Source organism: Schistocerca serialis, chromosome 3 (genome assembly GCF_023864345.2).
Source record: "Schistocerca serialis cubense isolate TAMUIC-IGC-003099 chromosome 3, iqSchSeri2.2, whole genome shotgun sequence".
Lineage (NCBI taxonomy): Eukaryota > Metazoa > Arthropoda > Insecta > Orthoptera > Acrididae > Schistocerca > Schistocerca serialis.
The window spans coordinates 266,574,993-266,592,875 of NC_064640.1; the positions used below are offsets into that span (position 1 = coordinate 266,574,993).

Below are 17,883 nucleotides of genomic sequence, written 5' to 3' on the forward strand. Positions count from 1 at the left end.
GTCGTTGTCAAACAGCGCGTGCACGGCCACGGCCGATTTCTCCTCCTGTCCCAGCCTACAGCACCGTTTAAAGTCAATGATCATGATGTTGATGGAAAATCCGGTTATTCCAACCTCGACTTTCCCACATATACACGGTATTTAGTACACTCCCGACATTGCGAGTGGGGCCCTTTGGTCATCTACCGATCGGAGACACTCTCAAATCTTCTTCGTCGATTTGCACACAGTATTTATGCCATGTTTGCGCAATGTACGGCCGATTCGGTACGTCACCCTGGTTACATCTTCGTGTTCGTTTATGTTGTCCAGGAATGTAGGTTCATATGTTCAGTATTTCAGAATTACTGGTGTGATGTGATGGCAACTCATAAACTGCAAGAAATACAGCTAAAATATTATATATTTATATTTAAAAAAAATAGCTATCACTCCTGCTTGCACATCATTACTAACATGCTGTGAAACTAAAACAATTTCTAGCATACAGTGATTAGTGACACACACCAGTTTCATACGTGAACTCGGCAGCCTCTACATTCAGTTTGATATGATCCCATGTACAAACAGCACTAATTACATAATTATTTAAGCAACATTTTTTGGTTGAAGGCCAGATACAAGAATAAATAAATAAATCACAGTTTCAAATGGCATCCCTCAAATAATGCTAGTTTCTAGAGTAACGAGTCACTGTTTACAATTATTTCTTTGAACTGGGTTTGCAAGAATAAGACATCATGGGTGACGCTTAGAGTTAAAAATAACTCTTTCCTCCTAAAATTTAGAATTGTCAAAATAATTTGCTGATGCATGCTATTCTCATGCATTATCTGTATAAAAATTGTTTTTTCTAGAATTAAAATTGAAATGGATGATTGCTCTTGAAGTAACTAATGTTTTAATGTCTCTAACTCAATATTCATTTGAATATGACCTTTTTTCTCGCTTTCGATTGCTTGTACCAAGGTAGTTTAACAGCCGGCGAGGCCTGTTATAGTGTAATCACTCTAAAGTGTGATGTAATTACAACGATGCATTGTGACCTATGCAGACCATTACACACGAATCATGAATCAATTTAGTTAGTCCTTCGCAAAGCTGATTAACCGTGTGCTCTTGTCTGGCGTGTACATAAAACAGAGAACCAGATATGTATTTTAGATTCAGTCACAGATATCAATGCAAGTAAATGTGTTTACTGTATCTGCTATCGAACAAATCAGAAAATTATTCGTCATAATTACGGTGTTGTCAGATGCAAATGTTAAGTAAACTCTAAATTCAATTCAGATACTACATGGATTATGTTATATAGGAAAGCTGTATAGGGTGGCTATATTAGGAGAAATATTGTCTAAACCTACATTGTGACCCATCTAAGGCATTAATTCAGTCAATATAAGCAGGAGAAATTCTTGTGACTGGAGGGAAATCACTTATGGGTTTCTCATATATGTCGTATGTAAACGACATTCCGTCTAACATACAACAAGCAGAATTAGCTCTTGTTGAGTATGATACTAGTAATGAAATCAATCCAAACGTTCATACAGCAACAGAAGAAGTAGTAAATAATGTTCTTTAAAGTGTTATTGAGTGATTTTCTGCGAATTGTCTCATTGTCAATTTCAAAAAGGCGCATATTCAGTTCTGCACATCTAGAGGTACTACAGCAATGTTAGGTGTAACACATGGTGTAACTAGGGCGGAAACTTAAAAAATTCTATGTGTACGTGTTGATAAGAATTTAAACTGGAAGAAACACATTTCCCAATTTCTGCAACAACTTACTTCAGCCACATTTGCACTTCCAATCACTATAAATCTAGGAGAGAGGCAAAGCAATAAGATGACATATTTTGCGTATTGTCATTCAGTAATGTCCTATAAAATAATGTTCTGGGGTAGGACGTCTTCAAGAAATAAAGGCTTCATCGTTCAAAATGGTACTGTAAGAATAATATGTGGTGCTCACCGATGATCATCTTGTAGACATCTGTTTAAGGAACTAGACATTCTACCTACGGCTGCACAGTATATTTATTCCCTCTCAAAGTTTGTTGTCTTTTGCTCAAAATGGGATGCACAATGATGTCTCGAAAATTTTTTATTACTTACCCAAAAGACACCGAAGCTAAACACGAAAACAAACTGAAAAAGTTTTCCCTTGACAACTCCTATTCCGTAGAAGAATTTCTAGTTTTGTACTGTGTCAAAGGTGATGCATAGGAATTATAAACTCACAAGAGTACTAAAACAAAGATTGTAGACGATCAGCATGTAACCATATTTACACGCGAATGTGTAATTTGAATGTACAATTACTCGTTCCCCATCACTACGATTAATCGTACAAATGATGAAACTAGCCAATTAACTAACTGAATATTTAAATAAAGATAATAATTATCTATTATATGACAGTGAAACTTTTTAACATGATAGCCTTATACTGTATACAGAAAGAGGATGAACTAACTTCACATAGGTTTTCCCTGTTCGAGTGGTATGGCCCACAATAAAGTCATGAAAACGTTAAATGGACCATACCTTTTTTCCAAGACACCAGGCAACACGAGACAGTTAATGATTGTATTGTCGATCAGTGTGTTCGAAAATTTGTACATGCTTTATTAATTCTTAAACTTCCAATAATTACAATAATAATACATTTAATTATGCTGGAATGACAGGAGGATGATTTTCATGTCGGTCTTCTACCTAGGTCCGCCTTCCTAGCTGGGCGATCAGTGTAGATAGTTGCCTTGAGGAGGACTCAGGTTCGATTCCCGGTATTGCCAAGAATTATTACTTCGTGGGAGGACTGGACTGGGGTGCACTCAGAATTGTGATGCCAACTGAGGAGTTACCTGATTGAGATGTAGCGGCTCCAAGGTCTAAGCGTCGGCAACAGCCAGGAGAGCGGTGTGCTGACCCCACGCGCATCCATAATGTATCCCCATGACGCCACATGGCGGATGATGACATGGCGGCCGGTCGACATCGCGTGTTCTTCAGGGTCTGATCGCAATACGTTTTTCGTTTCCTGTTATCTGGATGAACAGTCCATCGACATGAGGGCTGTTAAAGCCAACAAAAGGCGAATGACACTTTACTAGCGGTATTTTCCCAGTTTTGGCGGTATGATGGTAGAAGTGGACTCAGACTCGTCAACGCATTAGATAACTCTTAGCAAGCCATGAGAGCAAAGGCAGAGTTGTGTGGTATTCTCTCATCGTGCGAATGTTCATTACTACGAGTCTGTATCCATTGACGATCAACACCTCAGTGGTTGCTATCCCCAGATGACTGCTCGGCTGACTGATTTGCGAGTCTGCAGCGCGCTTCATAGGCCTTCATTATCCATTTCTTGGGCGGCGCTTCTCTTGTTAGAAGTATGTGACGTACTTTTGCGGCTAGCTGTCACTAAAAACGTTTATGCTCACGTTCCCCAAGATTATGACTGAAGATGCACCCCTTTCTATTCTGCTGGTCAAGTACAATAAAGAGCACGAATTTTCTGCCTTCTGAACCTTTCAAATGCGGGACAAATTCGTGCCCTTCGATGTTTCGTTGAATGTAAATAAGGGACGAGAAAAGACCGCAGCGCTTGATTCCAAACTGTAGGCACAACCATAAAAGGGTCTCCGAAGTTTCTACAGTTCATGTTCTTTCAAAAAGTATACCTAACATGTACAGTACGCTTCAGACTGACTGGCATAAAGATAACGTTTACATCAAGTAAATTTTGTTTTTGTTTTGTTGGCGTCAGTTGCGCGAGAACCTGAATTATGTGTAAACTTGATATGTGCAATACATTTATCTATACGACTTTATATAGCGGTCAAAAGCCAGGATTTGCAAAAGAAAAGAAATATTTATTCAGGACAACGCCGTTACCTACAAACGTCCTTTGCAAAAGGAAAATTGAGTGATATGGTGTGCTACATTTTGTAACATGGTCCCGCGAATGTGGTCTCCTTTGACTTCCACCCATTTTCGCTTTCCAACATTGCCCGTCACTAGAAAGATGGTCAACACAAGTGTGGTCACATAAAAGGTGACTCGAAAAGAAACAGTATTTTAACACGACAGAATTTCTGTTGATAGCATATCAAGACACTTCCTGCTAGTCCTTGCATCTGAAGATATAGCTTGACAATAAATTAATCCCAATGTAAGATTTATCGTTCTCCATCGTTTTTTAAAGAAGTCATGTCCTGGATTGTATTATTCCGTTTAACTTTCTGCTGTACCTAGGATGCATTATCACCAGCGTATTCTCTCGGTTTCCTGCTCTTCGTTTCTTGATGTCCAATTACAAAATACAATAGACAGTCATAAAATTTTAATTATCACCTCGGATAAACATGCAGTGACCATGGACCTTCGTGATGGGGCTTGTCTTTCTACACATATTTACTTTTCAATGTGATACGTTTTTTCCCAATGATTTATGAAGTGGCGAGGATCTTGGTTGTAGAAATCTGTGTTTTTAGCAGTTCAAGAACCGTTCCACCTCGAAAATCACTTTGCCTTCATTGTGGAATAGTTTCGTCATCTGACGAAAATCACTGTTGCCATGTCAGCAGAATACAAGAAAAAGGAGAAGGGTGAGACCTAATTCGATAGTCCAAAGAAGTAGCATATGTGACTATGTCCTCTGTATAATCAGCTGGAGCCTTGTCGTGGAGCAAAAATACCCCCTTGGACAGTTTTCCATGACGATTCATCTTGATACCGTCCCGTAAAGACGTCAGGCGACTTCGACTGTATGGTTCTGTAATAGTTTGCCACTTACGAGCGTAATCTGTTAGCACCACACCATGGCAGTCCCAAAAAGAACTCAGCATCACCTTCTCCAGTGACGGTTGGGTCTTCGTCCTTATCGACAGTGGTGAATGCATAAGTTTCCATTTCGTCGTTATCGGCTGTGGTGAATCCGCAAGTTTCCATTACTTGCTTTGTTCCTTTTTCACGGCGTTATAGTGGTGCATAAACACATACATACGTACGCACATACATGCATGTACGCATGATGCTTGTCGTTGGTGATTTGGCGGTTAAGAGAGCCATCTGGCTTGGCCTGACTCAAGTGCAGTATTTACTCTGCTGCCTTTGTTTGACCGGCTTTTTCAATGGGTGTGAACAGACGCTGGCCCAGCGTGCAGCGACTTCTGTCATGTTCAAAATGTTGCGCAAGATGTTGAAAACTAATCCATGACTGATACTCACTTTTTCCACTATCGTCTGAAATGTGATATGCCAGTATTTGAGCCGACCGGAGTGGCCGTGTGGTTCTAGGCGCTACAGTCTGGAACCGAACGACCGCTACGGTCGCAGGTTGGAATCCTGCCTCGGGCATGGATGTGTGTGATGTCCTTAGGTTAGTTAGGTTTAATTAGTTCTAAGTTCTAGGCGACTGATGACCTCAGAAGTTAAGTCGCATAGTGCTCAGAGCCCTTTGCCAGTATTTGAGCACCAGGACCGCCACTTCCCCGGCGATTACCAGCTATTCACAGAAAGTTAGTATGACACTTTGTTCTTCGTCATTCAGACTTGTTTGACTACGTTAGAAGCGACTGCGGCAGTAACTACTGTGTCACGTGATGGTGGATTGTTGCTGTACACCTGCAATGGATCGTTGTTGAATGGTTCCCCTTCAAACGCAGAAAACGAACTACCGCACGATACTTCACTTCATAAATGGGTTGCGCTATTATGTATTTTCTCCTCTAGCAGCGCGTTGTGATTCTGTGGCACGGCTATTTTAATGTCAACCAAGACTAAGACCTGTACCTACAAACAAAAAAGATCATAATCATAAGCTTGACAAATATACACATTTAAGAATTGTATACAGGGTGATTCAGGTGCTCCTACCGGTGGGTTTTATGCAACCCGCAACGCCTTCAAAAATCAAGCACAAGATTTTCGTACTATCTCACTTGCTACACGCATACTATTAGCCCCACAGAAAAAAATGAACAGGACTTTTTTGAGGCAATTACGCATTAAATTTTCTACTCGGATACGTACGTTATCGCTGGAGGCCATGGTTTTCGAGTTATTCAAGAAAAACGGGCTTGGAGGTCACTTTTGTACACTTCTCTTGAATAATTATAGAACAACAGCCTCTAGCAAAGACGCATCCCAGTACAAAATTTAACTACATTAAATTTCCCAAAAAAAGATCCTGTTCATTTTTTTTCTATAGGACTAATAGTTTGTGCATAAAGAGTGAGAGAATGTGAGAATCTTGGTGTGGTAGATTACCAAAAAAAATAAGAAATTCAGTAAGACAAAGGAACTGACAAAATCTACATACAGATACCATTTTTCCAAACATGAGCTGCACGTATGGCTTTGTCACTGACAAGCAATAAATCGTGGTTTTAGCACGAAACTGGACAGAGACTGCATTGGCACATATGGCTGACTGTTCTTGGCCAAATTTTCACTTTCTGTCCTCTAATGTGAAGGCTCATATCCTAACCAACACCTTAGGCCTACCCGATCGTTTTCTCATTCAGTTAAAGTATCCTGAAGCACCTCAGTCCTCCTTATAACCAGCCAGAAGATGTTCATGCGGCTTTATGCAGTTCCACAATAACGATGTCGTCTTATATAGAGGTACTTCCAAAGGAAACTTTCCCTTGATTTCAGCTTAGGATGAGACTGTCGATGGCCAGACAAGGAATGGGCTTCAACGTTCTCAATCTTAGGTCGTTCCCAATCAGCAGTGACTTCTTGGAGAACACCTGACGGTGCAATGCCAGCAACACGGTATATTTTCCCAACAGGGGTAGGATTTAGGCATCTGGTGGTTATCCTGCAATCTTCGTTCGAGACAGGGTTCACCGTCTTGGCACAAGCTGACCTATAGCACGCTGGAGATGCATATTGTGGAACACAGTAGCGCAGAACCTATACTGTGGCTCTAAGAACTTGTGGTTTTGCATTCCCATTTTTACCTCATAATTCTTTCAGAATGTTATATCTGGCGCTGATTCTATGCTTTCAAGTTTTGATTCTGGTATGCTCTACTTCGTTTTCTTTCTTACAGCTGTGCGGACGAAGATTCGGAGGCTACGCAAGACTAAGCTGATATGCAAGAAGGCCAAGATCCTGAAGGGCCCGAACGAGCTGAGCAAGCAGCTGCGGCGGCCCGTGCTCCTGCTGCAGGCGGCAGAGTCGTGCTGCGAGGAGAAGGCGCGCAACACGCGCGACGCCTTCCTCATCATGGGCCACAGCCGCGACAAGAAGCTCGTGCCCTCCTTCATCATGCCCTGGGAGAAGCGCTCCAGGGTGAGTCCTACTGCTTACTCAGACATACACTATCTGATCAAATGTATCTAGACACCTATCAGTGGTCATCCCAACCCTGGCCACTATGACAGCTTGAACTCTGCTGGGAACAATTTCAATGAGATGCCTGAATGTTTGTGGACGAATGGTAGCTCATTCTTCTTCAAGAGCTGAAACGGGAGAAGGTAGTCATGTTGGACGCTAGCGGATGGAGCAAAGTCGACGTTCTACATCTACATCTACATCTACATACATACTCCGCAATCCACCATACGGTGCGTGGCGGAGGGTACCTCGTACCAGAACTAGCACCTTCTCTCCCTGTTCCACTCCCAAACAGAACGAGGGAAAAATGACTGCCTATATGCCTCTGTACGAGCCCTAATCTCTCTTATCTTATCTTTGTGGTCTTTCCGCGAAATGTAAATTGGCGGCAGTAAATTTGTACTGCAGTCAGCCTCGAATCCCGCTTGTCTAAATTTCCTCAGTAGCGATTCACGAAAAGAACGCCTCCTTTCCTCTGGAGACTCCCACCCGAATTCCTGAAGCATTTCCGTAACACTCGCGTGATGATCAAACCTACCAGTAACAAATCTAGCAGCCCGCCTCTGAATTGCTTCTATGTCATCCCTCAATACGACCTGATAGGGATCCCAAACGCTCGAGCAGTACTCAAGAATAGGTCGTATTAGTGTTTCATAAGCGGTCTCCTTTACAGATGAACCACATCTTCCCAAAATTCTACCAATGAACCGAAGACGACTAACCGCCTTCCCCACAACTGCCGTTACATGCTTGTCCCACTTCATATCGCTCTGCAATGTTACGCCCAAATATTTAATCGACGTGACTGTGTCAAGCGCTACACTACTAATGGAGTATTCAAACATTACGGGATTCTTTTTCCTATTCATCTGCATTAATTTACATTTATCTATATTTAGAGTTAGCTGCCATTCTTTACACCAATTACAAATCCTGTCAAAGTCATCTTGTACCCTCCTACAGTCACTCAACGACGACACCTTCTCGTACACCACAGCATCATCAGCAAACAACCGCATATTGCTATCCACCCTATCCAAAAGATCATTTATGTAGATAGAAAACAACAGCGGACCTACCACACTTCCCTGGGGCACTCCAGATGATACCCTCACCTCCGATGAACACTCACCATCGAGGACAACGTACTGGGTTCTATTACTTAAGAAGTCTTCGAGCCACTCACATACTTGGGAAGCAATCCCATATGCTCGTATCTTAGTTAGGGGTCTGCAGTGGGGCACCGAGTCAAACGCTTTCCGGAAGTCAAGGAATATGGCATCCGTCTGACACCCTTCATCCATGGTTCGCAAGATATCATGTGAAAAAATGGCGAGTTGCGTTTCGCGAGTTGCGATTCTTTCTAAAGCCGTGCTGATGCATGGACAGCAACTTCTCTGTCTCAAGGAAATTCATTATATTCGAACTGAGAATATGTTCGAGAATCCTGCAACAAACCGATGATAAGGATATTGGTCTGTAATTCTGAGGATACGTCCTTCTACCCTTCTTATATACAGGCGTCACCTGTGCTTTTTTCCAGTCGCTCGGGACTTTACTTTGGGCACGAAATTCGCGATAAATGCTAGCTAAGTAAGGAGCCAATGCAGTAGAGTACTCTCTGTAAAACCGAATTGGAATCCCATCAGGACCTGGCGATTTATTTATTTTCAACCCATTCAGCTGCTTCACAACCCCAGGGATGTCTATCACTATGTCCTCCATACGGGAATCTGTGCGAGACTCAAACGGCGGTATGTTTGTACGATCCTCCTGCGTGAAAGATTTCTCAAATGCTAAATTTAAAATTTCAACTTTTGTTTTGCTGTCTTCCGTTGCCAGGCCAGACTGATCAGTGAGTGACTGGATGGAACTCATCCCAGAGTTGTTGTATTGGGTTCAGGTCGGGATTTTGGATTGGCCAGTCCGTTTGAAGAATTTGCTGTTCACCATAGCCTCACAATAGCTGCTTTAAGGTAGGGTGCATTGTCATGCTAATACAAACAGTCTTCACCTCCGAACTGTTCCTCAACTCTACTCAGTACAAAGTGCTTAAAGCACTTAAAAAAGCACTCCATCGTCAGGCCACGAGTGGCCTACCGGGACCATCCGACCGCCGTGTCATCCTCAGAGGAGGATGCCGATAGGAGGGGCGTGGGGTCAGCACACTGCTCTTCCGGTCGTTATGATGGTATTCTTGACCGAAGCCGCTACTATTCGGTCGAGTAGCTCCTCAATTGGCATCACGAGGCTGAGTGCACCCCGAAAAATGGCAACAGCGCATGGCGGCCAGGATGGTCACCCATCCAAGTGCCGACCTCGCCCGACAGCGCTAAACTTCGGTGATCTCACGGAAACCGGTGTATCCACTGCGGCAAGGCTGTGCAAAATATATTCATATCCTTCAGCATTTAGCATTTTATTAAGCAAAAGAAGGGGATCACACCCTAACCACGGAAAAATCCTTCATACCGTAATACCACCTTCTCCTTGCTTCAGTGGTGACACTAACGCTTGATGAAAGTGCCGCTAGCGTTGACTACAGAAATATGTGGCTTATGAGGAGTTGCTTGACCATTGTACCCCATTCTTTTTAATTCCCTACGCACAGTCATTATGCTGGTAGCCCTTTGTAAGTCAGGATTGATTCCTTCCGCTGATTTCGTGTGATTTTTTTACAACCATCCTCCACGATGCTCGATGGTCCCTGTCCTTCAGCACACGAAGTCTGTCTGGTCTTGGTTTACCTGTGGGTGTACCTTCGCATTTCCATTTCACAATCACAACACCTACTGCCAGCTTGAGAACTTTAGAAGAGTTGAAATGTCCCTGCTGGATTTATTATTCTGGCGGCATCCAATGACTAGTCCACGTTCGAAGTGACTGAGCTCTTCTGACCTTCCCATTTCGCTGTTACTGCTTCTCTACTGACGGCACCATTCTCTCTGCATCCTTTTATACTTGTGGATCCGCCTCTCATGATATCGAGTGGTCAATTTTGCATTGCATAGGGGTGTCCGCATACTTTTGATTAGATAGTATACGCTGACATATATGGAAAGTGTTACACCATGAAGCGCCAGTCCCATATTTATTAATGTTTGTACGGGTGTTCATTATGTAAGAAATATTAAATTATTAAACTTCCATCCATTCTGAACTGATTCCCATAGTCAACATCAGTATGAGGTGTGACAGGCACATGCTATGTCAGTTCATGAAGGTTCCTGGTTGGAGTATGGTATGAGAGTATACATTTTCCCATCGCATTTCAAACAGGCTCTGTGGGTAATAATTAAGGGGAACAAGCAGGGCAGTCAAAGATCACTACATTCTTCATTGTTTTTTTGTAAATACCACAACAGTCTCTGATCGCAAACGTTTGTTCATTCAGTTACAGGTTTCAACCATTATCATCATCTTTAGATTGATCTAAGAAGAGCAAATGTGCATATTTATGAAAAAAGCGCATAATCTTAGGCTGTTAACTATTATAATCAGTATCGTAATATACTCGTACATAGTATGAAAGCTTAGAGACATACCCAGCTGTCTCTATGAAGTTAACAGAATAAGCAAATAAAATATGTAGCCAGAAATAGTAATGTCAGATAAAGTAAAATCATGATAAAATGGTAAACACTCATAACCCGTTATGTCAGCTAGCTGCTGGCATACTGTGTTTACAACTACAGCTGAGAGAGCGTGAGCACTAGATGTCACTGGAGGAGGCAGTTTGCGATGGCGTGATACAAAGGCAGAATGTGATTCTAGACTTTCTACGTAAAACTAAATCGGATTCATTAACCCTTTCAGAGCCTCTGGCTACAATTATGTACATTAGCTTTTACCGTGTATTAGATGCAACAGAAATATATTTTCCCAATAGAAATCTGAGGTATACATTTGTGAATGTTCAACCTTTTCATCAGGCGCTAGTGCTGCCAACTGTTGAACACCACTAGTGCTGCAAGTCAATGCAGCAGTGCGCAGCAACTCCTGACCACCAGAATACACGAATGTGGCTTGGTTCACTATATTCCACCGCATACTTGAATACTGTTATTTTGCATGGTGATTATTGAATGATAATTTTATTGTTCATTTCAACAGAGAATATTTAGAAACTAGTTATTTTAGTCCCTAAAATGAAGTCAAGTGTGCAACATATGTTTTGAAAACGAGTACATATTTTTGTGTACAAATCTTGCATCTTGAATCATTAACATATCACCACATAAAGAAATATTTTCCTCTGTCCAGAAAAAAATAAGGTCTGAAAGGGTTAAAATGCACTTTAAGAAAGAGCTAGAGTTTTAACATGGATCCAAAGGTAAATATCAATTTAAATTATAGAAGTTGGCTGAGAAATAAGTGTCTATGAAATATGCAGTACAACAAAGTTATTTGGCAGCAGTATGTCAAAAGATAAAAAAGTCGCAGGCACAGCAAGCACACCAAAAACGCATCTAAGAAACTGCGGCTGTGCGGAGCCAAGACTTAACGCAAACGGACAGAATCAGAAATAGAATTAATAAAAGCTCCAAAGCTTAAACAGAGGTTTCATAATGACATGTCATTTAAAATTGCAAAGGCTAGTTCCTAGTGGATGTCTGTGATACATACATTCCATAGTTAACCGAACTAAGAGGAACGTATCAAAAAACGAATAAAAGGCTGCGGGCACACGACCTTTGACCTCAGTTTTGTCGGAAAAGGAACATAGTGTCCTAAACCCTTTGACATGGGTTACTTTAGAAAGGAATCGAACTAGCATACTGAAGCGCGTCGAAATCTGTGGATCGCAGGATCTTACAGGTCCTTGTACGTTTGAAGAAACCCATCATCCACAACGATCCATTCACAGACGGTGCCTGTGAGAAATGACTACCCGTGCTCCTCTGTATGTACCCTGTCTATCTAGTTTACTGTGCGACAGGTATGTGGAGGAAGACAGTATGATCTTACAGTTTCCTCGCAGTTCTGTAAGGTAGGACGCATTTCTTACAGTTTTCATTTCCACTCGTAAGAGCTCATCTCTTCTTTGTACATTTTGTGTGTTACTGGACCTCACATGTGAATGTGAATGTGAATTTCTTAGAAACACAGCTATACGTCTCTCCACCTGCTCTTCCCAATTTTTCCATTGTTTGACGTCTTTAGTCCTCTTTTCCCACCTTCCCCCACCCCTCTCCCCTCCACATACATTGCTAAGATTCACATGTCCATTCTGTCGAACGGGTATTCGTGCGATAACAGTGACAGTACAGTTGACTCACATCTACTTGTGTTGATTTAAATACAGTTGCTTGCGTTTAATCATCTGCTAGCTTTCCACCACACACTAATTTTTTACATATTTTCCCACCTTCTACAACAATACTGACATGATTGCACCTCTTTACAAATGGCACCACCGCCTGTAAACATTTTAGTCACCTCTTGAAATTACACTCTGATTTCAGAGTAGACAAAGTGAACGCATTTTAAACAATTTTTTAAAAATTTTCTTGCTTTGGGGACCCACAGCCTCTAAATCTTAATAAAAGAAAACATTATCCGTAGAAGGCTTTAATGTAAACCATTCTATTTTAAATTGTGGGGTTAGCTTATTTCACATTTGCAGTGCCTTATCTCTCACTGTGATCTTGCAATGTGACTCACTTAAATATGTTACCTAGACAAATGTATTCCTGAAATTGTATTACTCTATTATTTTTTGGTGCTGCAATTTTTTTCCGTCAATTCATTTTCCTACCTGTCTTGACATTCCTTATAATACCCGTATTCATAGATGCTACAGCTAATAGATGCTACTACTGCTCTATGACCACTCTGGCAATCTGAAGTCTCACAACTTCCTGTGGCTCGTGAACTGTGTCTGGTTTGTTATTGGTTGCAGATAAGATCAGCCTGTAAATGGGACTGTTTATCTAATAGGAATGTTTCCTACAGCCAATCAGGCCGCAAACCAATTCTTGTGGGCTAACACTCAGGAACGCAAATGGTTCAAATGACTCTAAGCACTATGGGACTTAACATCTGAGATCATCAGTCCCCTAGACTTAGAACTACTTGAACCTAACTAGCCTAAGGACATCACACACATCCATGCCCGAGGCAGGATTTGAACCTGCGACCGGAGCAGCAGCGCGGTTCCGGACTGAAATGCCTGGAACCGCTCGGCCACAGCGGGCGGCTCAGGAACACAAGAGAAAAGCATTCTTTGTTAAATGAAGCTTGTATTTTTCTTAAAGCTTTTTGTCATTTTCGGAACTTTTAGTTCTTATATTACTGTACTCTCCTAACGTTGAAATGATAATTAAATCAAGAGCCTACGCTGCCAACACGCGTTGATATACATCAACGGGGACAGTTGAAAATGTGTGCCCCAACCGGGACTCGAACCCGGGATCCCCTGCTTACATGGCAAACGCTCTATGCATCTGAGCCACCGTGAGCACAGAGGATAGGGCGACTGCAGGGACTTATCCGCTGACAGATGCAAGCTGGGAGGAGCAGCCTTCAGAGTGCCTACTGGATAAGGCGACAGATTGACGGTGCGCCAAACAGCAAGTCAGGGGTTGAAGTCCCCAACACTTCATATCGGTGGATGAGAGATATTGGCAGTTCACAGCGACCAGGTTCACCAGACCAGGCAGGCAGCAATCTCGAAAGTAGAAATCATTTGGTATATGATAGGCAGCATGTCACAGTGGTTGCTTTGTAGCTGACTCCCTGTAGCTGAAATCATATGTGGGCTTGGAAGCCTGATTACAGTGGAAACTCGATTAACCGTCATCTTCGGGACCGTGGTCGTGACGGCTGAGCGAATAGACGGATAACAGAAACACTGTATTCCTCCAAAACATAACAACAATCAATTATTATATGTATAGACACATATCACTGTCACAGTAATATAATAATATTTCGGAGCGAAAACAAATTAAACACGATTGTAATAGCAAATAAAACTATTTATTACATGATAAAAACATCCGTACAGTAGCTACAAAAGTTGCAAAATACGTAATGTACAGTACTGTACTGTACTATAAACTTACAGGTGAAATAGTTTATCTAGCTTAGAAATAGTCAGTCAATTTCTTCTGCCTTTTTGATGTTCGAGCTTTCACCGCGGCAATATTTCGTATTTTTCGAAGCAGTAGTGCCTGCGTTGCATTAGCCTCTTCTTGACTTTCAAACCATTCTATACACCTGGACAGCATTGTTTCGGCCTCTGAATGGCTAATAGTTTGTTTTTCTTCATGGTTTTAACACTCGTCTTCATCATCCCCTTCTTCTTCTTCTTTGGTGGCACTTACGCTGACAACAATTTCGTCTTCACTCAAAATTTGAAACCCCCCGTCCACTTTGTCACACTCTAACTACTCTGATACTTCTTCTGACGTCAAATTTGTGCTGATTTGTAAATTATTGCACAAATTTGCCATCTCGTCAACTGTCACACACTCAGGTTCCTCCAATTCTTCACCTCTTGGTTGAGGCCAAAGTTTATTCCAGCCGTTCTTGAGATTTGACACTGACAAATCACTCCATGCACTGGCAACATTGAAAATGGTATCTTTAATACTGTAAGACCTCCAAAACTGTTTTACAGATGTTGATTCATCAGATGAGAGCAAACTTTCGATAAATATTTTTCTATAACGACGTTTCATGTTTTCGATGATTCCCTGATCCATGGACTGTATAAGTGAAGTTGTGTTTGCTGGAAGGAAGAGACATGTTATGTTGCCGTCATCACTTTTCATTTCACAAGTAGGGTGCGTTGGGGCATTGTCTAATAGCAATAGCGCTTTCTGTGGCAACTTTTTTTCAGCCAAATGTGCTCTAACTTGAGGTACAAATTGTTTGTGAAACCAGTCAGAAAAAAATTGATTGATCCATCCAAGCACTCTTCTGGGCGTAGTATTGTGCAGGGAGAGCATTCAAATTCAAATTTTTGAATGCACGAGGTTTTCTTGATTTCCCAATCACAAGTAGGGGTAGCCTATGATTACCGGTTGCATTTGCGCAAACCATAGCAGTGATGTGATCTTTTTGTACTTTGAAACCTGGAGCAGCTTTTTCAGAGAGTAATGCTAATGTCTTTTGTGGTAAAGCCTTCCAATGAAGCCCAGTTTCATCACAATTGTAAAATTGCTCCCTAACAAGATTCAACTCAGCCATTTTTTCTTTAAATTGTTCCCGGAACTCAGCAATTGCAGAACTATCCGCTCTGAACTTTTCTCCACTGATATCAAGATGGCAAAGGCCATGACAAAATTTAAACTTGTCGAGCCATCCGATACTTGCTTTAAAAGACGAGTCACTATCAAGTTTGTTGTTCATTTCAACAGCCTTGGCCATTATTATAGGCCCTGAAAGTGGAATCTCCTGACTTCTTGCTTGTATAAACCATCGGTACATTGAAGTGTCCAATTCATCATATTTTGCAGGTTTCATTGTCTTTCTTGTTCGCACATCTCCATCCATGCTCTGCATCGTTGACACATGTTGTTCTATTTTATCAACATCACGTTTTATATTGTTAACTGTTGTTCTTCCAATACAATAAATCAGCGCTACACTTGTCGCAGTTTCGCCCTTTCTTAAGCGTTTTATAATTTCAAGTTTTTGATTAAGTCCTAAAACAACACGTTTGCGTTTTTCAGACATTTTATCAAGTCACTGTATTACACACACCTGCACTAAATACGGTAGTGTAAAATATAAGTCAATAAAGCTTATTCAAGTGGAAAACACGCAACACGGCACAGCTCGCTAGATACACTGCGACAATTACAGCCTTCTCGCCACAGCTGGAAACCGATCCAGTGGTGATTGTTGACTCACAAGTGAGACAAAGACAAGAAAAGGGGGAGATGTGTTAGCACGTCAGCTGAAGGTCATATTTTATGCGGGGGGCAGGTACATTCACTTCCCACTAAAATAGAGTAAATAAATAAAGCGAACGCGTCACTGCACCTTAGAGCATTCTGTTATTACGGTATTATTATGCTGTTATAGCAGTGACGGTTAACAGAAACTGACGGTTTAAAGCGTGACGGTTAATCCAGTTTTTACTGTATTTATTACTGTCTATCTGAGGCAATAACGTTATGTCTTGCCCATGGGTAGCAGCATGTGTCCTCCCTGCGGGTTCGGGGGTTAGAATAGGCCCGCGGTATTCCTGCCTGTCGTAAGAGGCGACTAAAAGGAGTCTCACATGTTTCGGCCTTATGTGATGGTCCCCTCTCGGGTTTGACCTCCATCTTTCTAAATTTATCCGAAGAGCGAGCCAATTGGGGAAGGGCGCCTTACATGGTGCACTGTATCCGTCGTGCAATTAGACCTTTAGTCGGATTTCTCGTCGTTGCAATGGTGTTCCGCTCGTTTTTGATCTCTTGGGCGAGGATACGTCCCTGGGTGCGATTACCACGCTGCCCTCTGCAGTGTTTCTTTTCACTGCGACGACGGCCTTGGACATTTTTGCACCTAAGATCCAGCACGGTAGCCAGTCCGTTGTGGTGGGGCCGCCATGTACCCTCTTGGTTGTAGCCCCCTGACAACACAGGGATCGCTCTACTGATGCCTGCGCCGTTAACTCCCCACGTATGCCAAGGAGTAGATGCCTATCCTCCTGGGGTATCGGGACTCCCGGCAACGGCCATCCTGCCAGGTGGCCTTTGCTGTGGCTGGGTGGCGCCCGTGGGGAGGGCCCTTGGTCGGAGTAGGTGGCATCAGGGCGGATGACCCGCAATGAAGCGTGGTACATCATCTCTCGCTGGCGGCCAGCCGCCAGCAGTCTCTAAGCGTTCTCGGGCTCAATTTAATGCTCAGAAGTACGATCCGAAAACGTTCCCCTCCCTGGCCACGCCGTGGGAAGAGCGTAAGTCTCAGGATGGAGGTAACAGTTATTCGCCCCGATTCTTAGTTTGTACGAGAGCTGATGGGGAGTCTTTTCTCTCCACAAAGCCTCAGTTCTTCGTCGAGCATTTAGAGGACAAGTTTGGGGAGGTGGAGGGCTTGTCTAAAATGCGCTCTGGGTCAGTACTGATACAAACGGCATCCTCCGCCCAGTCACGCAGGTTGCTTGCTTGTGACAAGTTGGGGGATGTTAACGTTACTATTACACCACATAAGAGTTTAAATATGGTCCAGGGTGTTATTTTCCATAGGGACCTCCTTTTGCAGTCTGATGACGAGCTGCGCGCCAACTTAGAACGTAGAGGTGTTCATTTCGTCCGGCGCGTTCATCGGGGTCCAAGGGACAATCAGGTTGCTACCGGTGCTTTCATCTTGGCCTTCGAGGATGATACGTTACCGGAAAAGGTCAAGGTGATGGTCTACCGATGTGACGTCAAACCCTATATCCCTCCCCCGATGCGGTGCTTCAAGTGCTGGAAGTTCGGCCATATGTCTTCCCGCTGCACTTCCAGCCTCACATGTCGAGATTGCGGACGCCCATCTCATCCCGATACTCCATGTGCCCCGCGTCCCATCTGCGTCAACTGCGGG

The 17,883-nt window shown here is 42.6% G+C and overlaps 1 protein-coding gene across 1 annotated transcript in view; it reads left to right on the forward strand.

The window, feature by feature from the left end:
- Positions 1-17,883, forward strand: part of LOC126470780 (secreted frizzled-related protein 1-like) — a 415,034-nt gene that overhangs the window by 336,999 nt on the left and 60,152 nt on the right. The window contains exon 3 of the mRNA XM_050098788.1: positions 7,070-7,311. Within this exon, the coding sequence (XP_049954745.1) occupies positions 7,070-7,311 (242 nt within the window). The remainder of the gene's footprint in view (positions 1-7,069; positions 7,312-17,883) is intronic.